Source organism: Dipodomys merriami, unplaced genomic scaffold (assembly GCF_024711535.1).
Source record: "Dipodomys merriami isolate MVZ:Mamm:240054 unplaced genomic scaffold, mDipMer1.0.p SCAF_4, whole genome shotgun sequence".
NCBI lineage: Eukaryota > Metazoa > Chordata > Mammalia > Rodentia > Heteromyidae > Dipodomys > Dipodomys merriami.
The window spans coordinates 92535833-92551984 of NW_027205603.1; the positions used below are offsets into that span (position 1 = coordinate 92535833).

The 16152-nt window shown below is 49.1% G+C and overlaps 1 protein-coding gene across 1 annotated transcript in view; it reads right to left on the reverse strand.

Annotated features, from left to right (window-relative positions):
• Positions 1–8961: 8961 nt before the first annotated feature.
• Trappc9 (trafficking protein particle complex subunit 9) overlaps positions 8962–16152 on the reverse strand; it is a 451464-nt gene continuing 444273 nt past the window's right edge. Inside the window, exons 22-23 of the mRNA XM_069991461.1 lie at positions 10458–10681; positions 8962–9629 (exon numbers count right to left, since the gene is read on the reverse strand). Coding sequence (XP_069847562.1) covers positions 9462–9629; positions 10458–10681 — 392 coding nt within the window. The 3' untranslated portion in view covers positions 8962–9461. The remainder of the gene's footprint in view (positions 9630–10457; positions 10682–16152) is intronic.

The window sequence follows — 16152 nt, forward strand, 5'->3', positions numbered from 1 at the left end:
GTTTTTGGATCCATTCATCTGTAGTGGGGCATCTGGGTTGTTTCCATATCTTGGCTATTGTGAACAGTGCAGCAATGAACATGGAGGTGCATGTGTCCTTGTATCCTGGTCCCTGTTGTTCAGGATAGATGCCTAGAAGTGGTATGACTGGGTCATAGGGGAGGTCTATATTTAGCTTTCTGAGGTACCTCCAGATTGCTTTCCAAAGTGGTTGTATAAGTATACATTCCCACCAGCAGTGTAATAGGGTTCCTCTTTCTCCGCATCCCCTCCAGCACTGTCATTGGCTGAATTTAGGATGTGAGCCATTCTGACTGGGGTAAGGTGGTATCTCATGGTTGTTTTTATTTGCCACCAGGGATGGTGAAATTTTCTCATTTGTTTCTTTGCCGTTTTTATCTCTTCTTCTGAAAAGTCTTTCTAGCTCCCTTGCCCACCTAATGATTGGTTTCTTAGATTTGGGAGGGATTAGTTTCAGGAGTTCCCTGTACATAATGGATATTAGGCCCTTGTCTGATATATTGCTGGTAAATATTTTTTCCCAATTAGTTGGCTATCTTTCCAGTTTGGTAGCCAGGTCTTCAGCTGTGCAGAAACTTTTTATTTTAAGGTAGTCCCATTTGTTAAGTCTCTCTCCAATTTGCTGTGACCCTGGAACTCTGTTCAGGAAGTTCCTGCCTGTGCCTAGGGTCTCTGCTAGTCTGTCCTGCAGTAGTTTCAGAGTTTCAGGTTTGATGTTAAGGTCTTGAATCCATTTTGAGTTGGTGTTAGTGCATGGTGACAGGCTGGGGTGCTTCCTGGTTTTAAATACACAAGTAGCTGTTGGGATGTGGGGCACACTATTCTTCAAGCAACGCTGCAAAGAGGGCACAGTGACCCCCCCCCCGCCCCGCCCAGGGCATGTGGGTGGTAAGGACAGAGTCTGGGGAGACCACGTTCAAAGATCAGGCTTCAATGGCCCACGGGGAAGGAAGCTTCTCTTGCCTTTTCTCTTCATGTCTCCAGGTCCACAAAAGAGTTCTAGTTCATTTATCCCAAACCAGGAGCAGTGGGCCAGACACTGGGTTCATCAGGTCCAAGAGACTGAGATCGACTTCTTTCCTGCAGCAAGCTTTGTTGGGTGATTCGACTATGAATTGTAAGATTTCTGCCCTGCCAAGACTCCCTGAGATGATTACTGGGCCCAGGTCAGGTTCCCCAGGCCCAGTGGGGGTGGGGGTGGGGGGGTGCTGAAAACACTCCCGTCTGTCCACGGTGCTGAAAACAGTCCCGCGGGCCGCAGCGGCCGCTATCCGCGGTGCTGAAAACACCCACACACCCCACCGGCCCGGCCGCAGCGACCGCTGTCCGCGGTGCTGAAAGCGCCGCTGCCTTCCCGGCTGGTGCAGGAGGGAGTTGGGCGGCTGCCAAAAGCACAAGAGTAACCCGGCAGGTTTGAAAAGGCAGGCTGCCTTCCAAAGGTGGAAGGAAGAAGGCATTCTTCATGGCTTTGTTGAGTCGGCGCCAAAGGATCTTAACCTCTCCATTTTCCTCTCTCCCTCCATCCTTCCCTCGGTCCTTTCTTCTTTCATTTCTCTTTTCTTTTTCTTTCCTTCCTGTTCTCCAAGAGCCATATCTATGACAGTCTTCATCACCTGTGTTGGATCTCAATTTGGGGATGCAAACAATTGTCCACTGTCCAGGTATAGGAATGTAACCTTATGTAATTCCTAACGCATATGGTCTGCTTCTCAAAAATGTGCATTCATTAATTTCTTGGTCTTGATAGTTTGTATGTGTGTATCTAACTTGTATGCCAATCCTTCACAAACACACTCATTCACTTTTAGAATTCCATGTAAATGGAATCAAACTGTGTATTATTCACTTCCCTACTTCATGCATCCTAGGTCATGGCTTTGGAGTACCTGTGTGTTGCACATGTACTATTATATAACACTCTACTGTTTGAACAGGGTACAGTCTGTCTGTGCACCTCCTTCTTAATATGGCCATGAGAATTTTTTCCTGTTATTATCAATCCTGCTGTATTCTGGAATATACTTCACAGGACCTTGAGTTTTATTAAGTACGTACCTGGGTGTGGGCTTATTGCCAGTTTGACTCCGCTGCTGGTGTTGAGACTTCTGTGGTTCCAACCATCCCATCCCTTGTTCCTCTCATTGTCATGCATGCCCATTTGCAGTCAGCCCTGCTCCATGGCCTGTGCACCTATGATTTCCATCGTGTCCACGCTGAATATCTGGTCACACTGTGCTATGGTTTGGATGTGGTTTGAGTGCATTCTCTAAAGATTCATGTACTTCGGTCTCAATCCTGGTAGGGAAATACTGAGCACTTCAGTCTATGAGGTCAGGCCAGCTGGAGGATGGGTAGGCCACAGGAACACTGTCCTCAGAAGGAAATAATGCTGCCTGCAAAGTGGTGATTTCTTTTGAGAGAAAGTTATTGCACAAAGAGCAAGTTCGGTTCCGCCCGGGCCTCCGGCTTCCCATCTCACCACCGTCCTCTGTTTCACAAATGAGGTCTCAGTGATGCTCCATGCCATGGGGTGTTGTGGACAGGAGACCTTCATCAGGGCGATCAATGCCAGCACATGCTCCTCCCCTCCCAAGCTTCCATCTAAGCAAACTTCTCACTTGTAACCTTGGGATCACCTTTACACTCACAATCTTGTTACAGCAATTGAAAACAGACTAAAACAGTGTTAGACCTTTCTCAGATAACTTCTAGTTTGTAATGAATGGTATTAGATTTTGGTGAAAAGAAGTTCTTTTCATATGGTTGGATTGCTCATTTTTAATGGATTCTGATTTTTGTGCCTTGTGCAGGGTGAACATTCTTGATGCTAAAGGGATAAAGACTTCTGTTCACATCCTCTGCTTGTTTCCTGTTTTGCCCTTCACATCGAGGCCTTTGCTTAGGGCGCATGTTTTTTGTTTTTTTGTTTTTTGCATCCAGTCGTGGGGCCTGAACTCTGGGCCTGAGCGCTGTCCCTCAGTTCTTCAGCTCAAGGCTAGCGCTCTACCTCTTGAGCCACAGCGCCACTTCCGGCTTTTTTCTTTTTGCTTATGTGGTGCTAAGGAATCGAACCCAGGGCCTCATGCATGTAAGGCAAGCGCTCTACCACTGAGCCAGCTTCCCAGCCCCAGGGCGCATGTTTGTGTATGGTATGCAGGGGCCCAGCAGCTCTCTTTCACTGTCATCATTTACCTTGGCAGCACTATGGAAAGTCCTTCCTTCCTCACTGGAATGTGACAGGAATACTTCACACATCAATGCTTGTATGCATTGTATGGATCCATCTCTAGGCTCTCCATTGGTCTGTGTAGGCCACCTCATCTAATTACTGTAGCATTGTGATTTATTCTTCAACATCTTGTTTTCTGTGATTGGACCACTGAACTTCTATATAAATTTTAGAATCAATCTGCCAAGCTCCATCCCAAAATTATTAAGATCTCTATTGGTATAGCATTGACTCTATAGGTCAGTTTAGCAAGAATTTCCATCTTTATGAGAAAGTCTTCCAACCCATTTACTTGTATCTTAATTGAGATCTTCTTTAATGCCCTTTGGCAAATTTTTGTAACTTTCTGTTTAAAGATCTTACACAATAAGAAAGATTTATTCTTATGTTCTGTGTTAGATAGCTTTGACCTGATACAAGAGAGCATAAACTTAAGACAACACAAGTTCATTAACTTACAGTCCTGAGAGTTCAAAGTCTGCAACAAGTCTTACTGGGTAAACACCAGGGTGTTGAAATAGTGTGTTCTTTTGGAGAATTCTTTGGGCAGCAAAGGATCTGTTTCCTGGTCTTTCTCAGCCTCTAGAGTTTGAAGAATTCTTGACCCATGGCCCATCCATCCTCAAAGTCTGGAATATTACTTACATTCTTCCCATATTGTTCCCATATATTCTTCCCTTTCTTGTTCTATTTTCCCTCTTTTTTCCCCTTCTAAGGACTCTTGTGATTAGGGCACCAGCATAATCTTAAGGTCAAATGATTAGTAACCTGAATTTTATCCATACCGTCAGTCTCCTTTCTCATGTAATTAGCATATTCATGGGTCCTGGAAAGATGGCATAGATGTCCTGGAAATGGCATTATTCTGCTTACCATCGGCCCTTTATATTTCTATTTTTGTAGCTCTATAAATGGGTCCTTTTATCATTTGAATGTTTAGAAGTGGCACAAAAATGTGGTAGGCTTCTTGTAAATCAATTGATTTTTGAATACAACTTCGTTAAGCACTTATGAATTCTAATAAATATGAAAGTTCTTTAGGATTTTTATCTTATCTATAATATGATATACAAATTTAACAATAGTATTTATTGTTCCTCTGGACTTTATGCCTTCTGTTCTTTTATTTGCCTTTCTGAGATGGTACAGGCCACTTACACAATGTTGGATAAAAGCGGAGATGGTGATGACCATTCGAGCTTTATGCCTGGGCTGATTAAAAAAAAAAAAAACCCTTTGATAGCTTGGCTGTGGGAATGTTTCCTCTCTGCATATTTTCACTGCTTCTCTCTTACTAGCTTATGGAAAATCCCTCCCAGACCTTATTTAAATACACTAAGTTCTTCATGGGTTTGGAGAGCTTTTTGCCATAAAAAGATATTAAAACTATCAAAGGTTTTTTTTTTTTCTACATCTGTAACAAAGATAAGGCCACAAATTAACCAAATAGAAAAGAAATGCACAATACCGAAAAGCCAAAGGTTATTGTTTTGAAGAGCTAATTAGATTAATAAAGAGAAAAGGCACAAATCATCACATTGCAGACAATAATCAGAGAACATTATAAACACGCTGAGGAAATCAGGAGGAATGTTACATCAATAAACTTGAAAAATTATGTGAAATAAGTGTTCTGTAAAATCTTCCATCTTTAATTTGTGAACATGGACTCTGCAGTAGCTTTTCTAATGTGAAACCAACCTTGCATTCCCTGACTACAGACAAGTTGGCGATGACAGGCCATCTTTACCACGCACCACTGGCTCTGTCCACTGACACTGAGTCCCCAAAGTCTGAACTTGCATCAATCTGACTGAAATTTCCTTTCTTATAGTGTCTTTCTCAGGGTTTAATATTCAGCTCTTACCAGCCTCATAAAATGTATTTGCGTTTTTATTCTTTTCTACATTTAGAAATAGTTTGTGTAGGGCTGGGAAGGTGGCTCAGTGGTAGAGCGCTTGCCTTGCATGCATGAGGCCCTGGGTTTGATACCTCAGCACCACATAAGCAGAAAGAAAAAAGCCGGAAGTGGTGCTGTGACTCAAGTGGTAGAGTGCTAGCCTTGAGCTGAAGGGCTGAGGGACAGCGCCCAGGCCCAGAGTTCAAGCCCCACAACCGGACCCCCCCCCAAAAAATAGTTTGTGTAATTCCTGTAATTACTTATTCCTTGAGTGTTTATTAAAATTCACTCTGAAAAAACAATCCCAGCCTATGTTTTCCTTTGTGGGAAGATTTTCAAATTACGATTTGAATTTCTTAAGTATCTTTAGGATAGTTTTATCTCTCTATGTACTATTATACATTTGTCTTATTCAATTTAACAGAACACTTACATTTCACGTAATTTTTCAAGTTTATTAGTGTAACATTCTTCCTGATTTCCTCAGCGTGTTTATGTTCTCCAATTATTGTCTGCAATGTGATGATTTGTGCCTTTTCTCTTTACTAATCTAATTAGGTATTTAAAACAACAACCTTTGGCCTTTTGGTATTGTGCATTTCTTTCTTATTTGGTTAATTTGTGGCCTTATTTTCATTATAGCCTTCTATGTTCTTCCCTTCTCCTGCCAGAGTCTTTAGTTCCTGGGGAGAATATTTAGCTCACTAACTCTCACTTTCCTCTTCTAGACAGTGTCTCACTATGCAGCTGCATCTGGAGTCAAACTTGTGGCTCTCCTGCCTGTGATCTTCAAGTGCTGGTATTATAGTCAGGTGCCATCTTGCCTGGCCAAAGCTCCTATGTCCTTTTGTGTGTAGTGCTGGAAATTGCACCCAGGGCTTCATGCATGTTAGGCAAGTACTTTATCACTGATCAATATCTCTAGCATCCATATTTGTCTTTTTTACTCTTTCAGTTACTAGGCGTGACATGTTAAAATCTCCCACCGTAACCGGAGATTATTTTTCCTTGCACTTCCATCAGCTTTCCTTTATCTATTTGAGGATATATTATTTATTATTTATTGCATATTCATTTGGAGTTATTGTCGCTTCTTGTTATTGTCTTTCTTTTTAGTCGTAGTTTATTTTTGGCCTTGGAATTTCTCTTTAAGATTTTTCTGGTACATCTTTTCTTGCCAGTTTATTTCTGTCTTCTATATCCTTAAGTCTGTATGTTTATCATCACAACCCTGGTTTAATGGGGTTTGTCTAGTCTTTCATCTCAAATATTTACCTTTGTTCATTTCTTGTAGTACTTATGTACTTATTTATTTCAACAACTTATTTTTAGTTACTTCCTAAATCATTACTTAACTGTGTATACCTCATTTTTTCCTCAACTCTAACATGTAAATAATAGTTATCTACTTTAAAGATTTTGTAAGAATGTTTTTATAGGTGAGAAAAAGGCTGATAAAGTATCCTATAAGGAAGGAATATAAGCTGCATTAAAACATGTTGGCTTTATAGTTATAGCAATACATAATAAGGAAGATGAATATAATATAATCTATATAATCTTAGAGCAATGTCTAACACATAGGGGTATATTAATTGTAAGCTTTACAGTGATCATTATTAATATTATTATGGTCACAATTTTATTTGTTGTACCATTTCGTGTGTGTGTGTGTGTGTGTGTGTGGTGTTACTTAGGCTTGAACCCAGGGCTTTATACAGGCTAGACAAGTGCTCCACTACTGAGCTACACCTCCAGCCTTCTATTTTTTTTCCTAGTTCTTTTTTTCTTTTCTTTTCTTTCCATTTACAAGAAATGGAAACTTTCATAATTAAAGCACCAAATCCTAAATCTGCCCAAAATCGTTTTCTCTTCTCCCAGAGCCATTGAGACTGTGATCAAAGCACCTTAAACTCTTTCCTCCCACTCTTTCCTCACCAACGTTTATTTTTACTATATCTGTAAACTTCATCATGTTTTAATTCCATTATTTATTCCATTATTTAATATGCAATGTTATGTATTTCCATTATCACTATCACTCATTGTAAATGCTTGTTTAGAGTGAATTACATATGAACTGTTAATTTGTTCTTTTTTTGCATCTCTGACAGCTATCAATTTTCTTCTGTCTATAGACAGAGACAATTCTTTTGAATTCCCCTTAGTGGAATTTGAGTGATAAATTCTGTTTATAAAAATGTCATTATTGGGGCTGGGAAGGTGGCTCAGTGGTAGAGCGCTTGCCTTGCATGAAAGAGGCCCTGGGTTCGATTCCTCAGCACCACATAAGCAAAAATAAAAAAAAGCCGGAAGTGGCGCTGTGGCTCAAGCGGTAGAGCGCTAGCCTTGAGCTGAAGAGCTGAGGGACAGCGCCCAGGCCTAGAGTTCAGGCCCCACAACCAGACCCCCCCCCAAAAAAAATGTCATTATCTTGCCTATTAGAAAGTATCATTCTGATTCAGTACATGATCAGATATTCCACTAACTTCAGACCCCATTGTGGCTGTAAGAAGTCAGCTGTCAAATGGTCACTTCTTTGAAGGTCATTGTCTTGATTTTCTAGCTTCTTTAAAGGGCTTCCCTTTTCTGGCCTTCTGAAACTGTTGTGATGTGTCAGTCATATGTCTTAAATGCTATTCTGCTTACAATTCTTTGTGCCCTTATTAGTTCTCAGAAGTTCTCAGTCATTGTTTTCTCAAATGCTTCCTCTTCTCTAATATCTTATCCTTGCCTCCAGGAACTCTTGTTAGATAGAGAGAAAAGCCTCTCCCATGGCTGCTTAAGTCTCTTCCTAATTTTCTTATCTTTCTGGGCTGCATCTTTCATTAAACTCTCTAGTTCTATCTCCCATTCACTAGTTCTTCCTTGAGTTGGGCTCAATTTGCTCTTCAACCTAATTGCTAAATGTTTAATTTCAATCCTTTATTCAGTTATTCTGTTTAACTCATGTGATATTCGAATCCATTTTAATCATCTTTATGTCTCCTATCAACCCTATATATTTTACAGTGTGTCTTGTAAGTTTATTATCTGATTCTGTTTCAGGCCGGCACTTACTGATTTTCTTTGGCTCTCATGCATGATGCATTGTTTCCTTGTCTATTTAATGACTTTGTTTTAATCTCTGAATTGTTCATTTTTCTTATGCAAACACTTAATTTGGAGTTAAAGCGAGTTTTTCTGGAAAGAATGTGTTTGCTTCTGGTATAAGAGGTGCTACTTGTCTCAGACCACTCTAAAACTGATCAACAGCTTGAGGTTTAAGTATTCAGCCAACACCATTCAATTTCAAGTTCATAGAGGGCAAACTAGGGTTAAACTCAAAGGGCAGAGACAGGGTGCTTTCCAGACAGGCAGGAAGAGAATTGTGTTTTACTTAAGGTCTAAGCATTTGTTTTCCAAATCAGGAGAGAACTGTTCCCTACTGGATTCTCCTCCAGGGGGGCCTTGCGCCCACACCTGACCTGTGTCTGAATGTCTGCTGGGGCCTGAGTGCTTCTATGTCCACCTGGGTGGGGAGGAGAGAGAGGCTCATGTCCTGGGGGGGAGAGAGGGGGAGGGCTCCTCTTGAGGTGGAGGCAGCCAGAGCCAAGCCAGGGTTCCAGGGGCTCTGGGCGGGGCTGGGGAGGCCAGCACAGTAGTGCACATGTTGGGGGGCTGACCTGGAGCCCTGGTCACCTCAGGGTCAGGCAACACTGGTCAGCCTGCTGGTTACAGATGGGCCCACACATGGACGCCTCACCTGAAGGGTGTGGGCTGGGTGGGGACAGCCCTGGGCCTCCCAGGCAGACAGACTCAACCATGCGGAGAAGGGCAAGGCAGGTGCTTTATTGAAGAACTCGGCAACGTAGACACACAGGCCTGGCATTCGGAACCCAGCCAGGCACCCACAACCTCCCTGCCCCTACCTGGGCTCCCCACCCATGTCCTCTAGAAATGAGCCAGTTTGGGGCTCCTTGTGGGCCAAGGGAGCCCAGGCAGCACCCACTTTGGCTGCCTTGCCATTTCTTCCTGCAGCTGAAGGAGGAAGCACAGCAGCGAAGACCCTCGAGGGGCTGAACGCAGCCAGTGGGACTCAAGAGCCCGCATCTGGTGTGCGGTTCATCAGCTGCAGCGGGCTGGGGCGGGGGGCGGGGGGCCAGGGGTAGGGGCGAAGGCCCCATGGGCTCCTGTGTGGCCCAGCAGACATGCCGGGAGCGAGGAGAGGTGGGGTGCAGCAGGAGGAGGGCGCAGCCGTGGGGACCTCTCCCAGCATGGGCGGAGGGGTCAGCAGCGTTCTTCCCACGCGGGGTCAGGGGCTCCGTGGACTCAGGCCTGGGACTCCAGGGCGCGCACGTGCACGCTAGGCAGGCAGGACCAGGACGGTGGGAGCTCCTTGCTTTTGCTGTCCTCGTGGAACCGGATATGGAGGAAGAAGTCGCCTGCGTAGAGGAAGAGGAGGGCCCCAAGGCAGGCTGACTGGCCCGAGGGCTGCACCTGAGGTGAGAGGAGGAAGAGCAATCAGTGGAGCGGGAATACCAGCCCCTACGGCCACCCGGAGGTGGCTAAATCCAAGGGGACGTCACTGGGGCCGAAGGCCGGGCTGCTGGGCATCTTTGCTGAGCTGCTGTGGGCAAGCTGTATCTCTCTGAGCCTTAGTTATCTTTTAATGCCATACTGGGACTTGAACTCAGGGCCCGGGCACTCTCCCTTGGCTTTTTTTTTTTGGGGGGGGGTCCGGTCGTGGGGCCTGAACTCTGGGCCTGGGCGCTGTCCCTCAGCTCTTCAGCTCAAGGCTAGCACTCTACCACTTGAGCCATATCGCCACTTCCGGCTTTTTTCTTTTTGCTTATGTGGTGCTGAGGAATCGAACCCAGAGCCTCATGCATGCAAGGCAAGCGCTCTACCACTGAGCCACCTTCCCAGCCCCTCTCCCTTGGCTTTTTGCTTAAAGCTAGTGCTCTACTATGTTAGCCAAAAGCCCACTTTTGGCTTTTGGGTGGTTATTTGGAGATAGAGTCTCACAGACTTTTTTGCCATGGCTGGCTTCGATCCTCGATCTTCAGGCCTCAGGAGAGCGGGCGTGAGGCACCAGCATCAGGCTTCGTTTTATCTTCCAAAGGAGCTAGTGCTTCATCAGTGGGTTGAGGCCGCCGTGAGCAAAGGCTGGGGGCGGGCGGGCAGGGTATGAGCCGAGGCTGGGATCTAGCACGCCAGGGGTGGGCATGCCAGAGACAGGGGCACAAATCTGAGTGCTAGGACATGCCAGTCCGCCCGGGCAAAGCATTCCTCACAGCCAAGACCAACCTACACCCTGTCACATACCGCATCCAGATAGAAGGTGCTGGAACCCACGAAGGAGATGAGGTCCTGTAGGTCGTAGTTGTGCACGCCGTTCTGGTGGTCCTGGAAGGGGACCACGGTGAGGGCGAAGGGCCCCACGCTGCGTGGGCTCCTGTTGGTGAGCCGCACCTCCAGGCTCACGGGGTCGCCCACGGGACAGGCCGCCGCCACCTCGCAGCCACACGGCTGCCCTCCGACCAGCACGTCTGCAAGGAAGACGGGCGGTCAGGGCTGGCCCCGCTCCCCGCGTGGGGGCCAACGGAGCTAGGGGATCTGTGCCGGCCCGGAGGGGCCGCCTGAGGTGTAACTCAAGAGAATTAAAAGCAGATGAAAGGGCCCTGGACGGCCTGGGTTCCGGGAAAGCCTCTTTCCAGAGCCTCCGCTCCAACCATGGGCGTCTTTCCCCTCCCGCCCTGCCCCGGGCCACGCGATTAGTCCAAGTCCTGGACTTAATGTTGTCCGGCCCAGACTTCCTGACCCATCTCGGTGGCGCTTCTGCTGCGGCAGCTGCACACGACAGGCGTGAAAAGAAGCTGGGGGAGGCAAAACCTTGGAGCCGCCTGGGTAGAGCCAGGGAGAAGGGCGCCGGCGCGTGCGGCCCGGGGGGAGGCGCCCCGCGGGGCTGGCGAGGCGAGCGCGGGCCGCAGTCACTGAGGTGGCTAATTAGCTCATAAAGCAGAAGCCTCCTCCCGCGGCGCTCCCACCCGCGTGTGCGTGATCACCCGCACATCGCAAAGCCTCTCCGGGGTAAATAATTTACTTTTACTACTTTTCATTAAAGATTACAGGGAATTCAATTAAAACGAAGGCAGCGCTGCAGCTGGAGAGGAGGCGGGGTGGCCGCGGCTCTTTCACAGGCTCTCCAGCTTGTCCAGGCCCCGGGGGTCTGGGAGGCCGAAGGTGAGCACCTGGGCATGGCCTGGCTGTGTCCTTGTGCCCTTGAGGCTGGGGCCGCCCTGGGCCAGCGTCTGGACGCATAGACTAGCGCAGACTCACGCGGGGCCAGCAGTCCTGTGGCCAGGACTCACTCAGTCTGGGACCCAGGATGCCCTTCCAGGCGGCGGAGCTCCTGCCTCAGCCTGGGCCAGTGGGGGGGAGGGGCAGGCGCCGGGCAGGGACTGCGCTCAGCTGGCCGCCAGCAACCTGACACCTGCAGGCCCTGGGTGCCACTCAGGACAGCTCCAATGCGCTGATCAAGACGCGCTGTATTCATAAGCTGACTTGTTGAATGGACATTCCTTTGTACAACTACCTAAAGGTCATGAAAATACGTTCTTTTACATGAAAGTAAAAGCTCTGAGTCAATGCCGGCCAAACTCTGTGGCTCTTGGCACACCCTGGCCCGAGGTGCCCGGGAGGCAGCTGCATCGTGGCCGTTTTTAGGGCAGCTGAGCCGCCAGCAGCTGGGCACAGCCCTGCCGAGAGGCTGGGCCCCCGGTCAGCAGCAGGCACAGAAGACAGGCCTGCCTGAAGCTGGCCCCGGGGCCCAGTGGCTTGGGCTGCTTGGTGAGGGAACACTGGGCCTGCTGCGAAGCCCCGGGAAGCCCTGCCACATGCTGCAAGGACAGGGCTCCCCTCTGGGGTCAGTGGGGCTGAGGGCAGCTGTGCAAAGAGGAGGCAAGGCTGTGGGTAGAGCGCGGCCAGAGCCAGCCTGGAGCTGCCCGGTGCCTGCGGGGTGGTGTGCAGCCAGTGCGTGACCCCTCTGGGCTGAGGTTCACAAGGCCTTGATCTAAGGTCCAACAAGTCACCCAGCTGCATGTGTCAATGCCAAGTTCCCAGGGCAGTGCAGGTTAAGGCTTCAGCGGCATCCCGCATCCTCCTGCTCCCATCATGCATCAGGCCACTCTGCTTTAAAGAGACGGAGGCCAAGCACTCCCTGCGCACAGGCCCTGCACAGCACGCATCCACCCGGCCCTGGGCTGGGCTCCTGTGACCCAGCTCTGCGCCTCCAGGCCCGGTCCACAACTGCCCTCTGCAAGACTGTCCTTGATCATCCCAAGAGGAGGCACCGACCGCAGAGGCTGGCAGAGCATTCCCCAAGCCATGCTGTCTGGACTCCAGAACGTAGAGAAGAAAAATGACTCTCCACTCCTGTCTGTGCCCTAAGTAGCCCCTTCTGCACCGTGCTGTCTCCAGGCTCAAAGGAGCACTAGAGAAACTGGGGCGAGAGAAAACCTCCATCCCTCACCCTGTGCTGATATGAATTCAGAGTGGGCCAGAGACCTTAACGTTAAGACCTGAAACTGGATGACAGAACAGGGAAAACACTAGAATTTGCCGGCCTAGACAGGCACTTTCTGTACAGAACTCTGGGAGCTTGACAAATAGGAACGACAATTGACAGAAAAGATTGCACCAAGCTAAAAAGCTCTGCAGAGAGCAGGGCCTCCGTCACCAGGCTGGAAAGTCACCCTGCACAAAGCAAAATCTTTTTCTTGCCAGCCCTGTAACTGACAAGGGTTTAAAATTAAGCCTCCAAAATCAATAACCCAATTAATAAAGGGGCAAAGGAGCTGAACAGACATTTCTTAACAGGGGAAGTGCAAGTGGCCAATAAATACGTAAAGAAATGCTCCGTGCCGCTAGCCATGAAGGAGATGCAAGTCGAGAGAACATTGGGATTCCACCTCAGTCCAGTCAGAATGGCCGTCATCAAGAACACAATCAAGGGGCTGGGAAGGTGGCTCAGTGGTAGAGTGCTTGCCTTGCATGCCAGAGGCCCTGGGTTCGATTCCTCAGCACCACATAAGCAAAAAATAAAATAAAAAAAATTGTTAAAAAAAAAAAAGAACACAATCAAATCACAATGAACAACAAAGGCTGGCAAGGGTACGGGGAGGAGGAACCACTGTGGGTGGGAAGGAGAATTAGTGCAACCACTATGGAATTGGCAGTTCCCAAGAGACTAAAGCTAGAGCTACGCTACGATCCCCAGACCATAGCCATTCCTGGGCATTTATCTTAAGGAACGCTAACTCCAGATATAGTAGCGGTGTGTGCACACCCACATGCATTGCAGCACAACTCTCAATAGCCACGCTGTGGAAACAGCTCTTATGCTTGACACTGATAGATGGAACCAGAAAAGGTGGAGCATTATTCAGCCATAAAGAAGAATGAAATTGCATCATTTGCAGGGAAATGGAGGGTCTAGCAAACATATTAAGCAAAGTGAGCCAGAAGGACAAACGTCATATATTCTCCCTCATATGTAGATGTTAGACCTAGATTATAAATACATGTGTAAACACAAATTGCATCATGTGTGTGCACACATATATGTGTGTACACCCATGATCAACCTGACTAAAACATGTTTTTTTAATTTTTAATTTATTTTTTATTGTGAAAATACTGTACAGAGGGGTTACAATTACATGGGCAAGGTAATAAGTACATTTCTTACCAAGCATTGTAGCCTCCTCCTTTGTTTCCCCTTCCCATCCCTTCCCAGCCTCCCCCCACCCCCCACCCCATCCTCCCCCCCTGACTAAAACATGTTATCTTCAGGTGTGAGATACTGTGAAACCCTTTTGAACAGTAGACAGTGTAACAAAAAGAATATTAGGAAGCCAAAACATGTCCAGACTGGGATGTGGGTACCAGTGGGAGGGAAAGACAAATGGAGAGGGGGAGGCAGGAGTGTAGTCAGCAAAAGCCATGGACACGTGTGAAGCTGGAATAGGAAACTGGCTTGGGAAGGGAGGAGGGGGGAAGGAGAAAGAAAGAGCAGGACACTCTTATAAAGACTTACTGTATCCATAGGGGACGTGTTAACATGAAATGCCCTTGTGCATCTAATGGATGCTGAGAAAGAAAAAGAAATGAAGGGAGGGAAGAAGAAACTGCATGGGCAGGAAGGAGGATCCCCGGGGGATGGCACAGTGGGGGGTGGAGCCTACCACACGGAGTGGGTGGGGCCACAGAGTGGGTGGGGCCATGGGGTGAGTATGTCCACACAGAGGACAAAGCCGCACGATGCACGGAGCCCGGGCCCCTGAATGAGTACTTGCCAGGCAGCTCCACCAGGAACAGCACAGACACACAAGGCCGGGCAGAGTCCCTGCCAGTCACGGTGCTGAGCGGCGAGGTGCATGGACCTGGGCAGAGTCCCTGCCAGTCAGTCACGGTGCTGAGCGGCGAGGTGCATGGACCGGGGGCTCATCTCACCAAGGCCTGCCACCCTACCCCTCTGTGCCACGTCCCTGCACCTTGAGCTCCTGATCCCATTCACGGGCACCGCTGGCAGGGCAGGAAGGACCACTGTGGCTCTTCCTTCCTGGGGGTGGCAGGCGGGGAGGAGTGTGCGGCCCTGCCCAGGCTGCTGACGCCTGTGTCTGCGGTGACCCCCGGGACTTGTCCCCCGGGGCTGCAGGCCTCTGGAAGAGCACCTGCGCAGCTTGTCCAGACCCCGGCACCCAGCAAGGTTGGCGTGCACAGGCTTCCACCAGGGCTGAAAGCCCCGCTGAGCGGCCGAGGCTGGCTGGGTCGCAGACTCCGGGGTGTGTGCAGCGGAAACTGGCCGGGGGGGGGGGCACGGAGGAGCACACGCGCACCAGGGAGAGGCCTGACTTCGCAGAACTGGCTCCAGGAAGCCTTCCTGAACCACACCTTCCTCTGCCAGTCCCATGCCACAAGCGGCCTGAATGGACCGACTTCCAGGCACCAGGGTGCGTAGGCAATACTGCACCAATCAATCGGGAATAAGTGACCCCTGCTCCTTGACCTCTGCAGTGTGGCCTGCGGTAAAGCTCTAAACCTCTCTGAGCCCTGGCTTCTCCATTTGTCACAAGAAGGACAGGGGTTAGGTGACGTCAGCCCTTTTTTTTTACTCTCTAGCTTAGTCCCTGTGGCCCCCTCCCGTGGCTCTCTCTCTGTATCTTTCTAATGGATGACGGGCTGTGCGGGAGGAAGAAATCCCAAACCGAGGGAGATTCAAAGGCCGATTCCTTCAGCGTCCTAGCTCTTGTGCTGCTTCTGAGGAATCCCAGGTGAGACGAGGAACTTCCTGGCTGGAGGGCAGGTGAGTTACGGAGCTTCAAGCACCGGAAGACATCAGGCTCCAGGAGTACAGGCCCACTCGCCCATTTATTCCTCCACAATTCATTGAGCACCTACTATGTGCTTCCTGGAGGAAGAAGAGTGGGGGGCGGGAGGGGGGGTTTGGGGCAAGAGGGCCAGGTGTGGGAGGGGCATAAGACGGCCTTGATTGAAGGGAGGGGAGCGGGTGGCACCCCTGTTCTGGGTCTTCAGAATTTCCAGTGCGGGGCAGCTCATGGAATGAGTCTGAGAAGCGGAAGCACTGGTTTATGCCATGCGCTAGCTGAGCGTGGTGGGGAACCGGCTCAAAGCCAGTGAGCCGTAACCGTGTTCCCAGCACTGTGCCAGGCTACGCCCACTGTCCCTGCAGCCCTTGCTGGAACCCTTGCGGGAGCAGGTGGGGGCTGGGGCCTCCGCAGGCGCGTGGCCTGCGCGGGACCAGCACGGCGGGCACGCTGGGATGGCACGCGGGAATCCAGAGGCCGCTTCCTGCAGAGCAGGAGGGAAGGAGCCTGGCCGCTTTTCAGACAAGGCTGAGATGGATAGGCGGCTGCTCTACACAAAAGCCAAAGACCATTTCTGAGAGGCAGCCTCCTCTGGGAAATGCAACTGCAGCTCCAGTGGGCGGGAGCTGGCG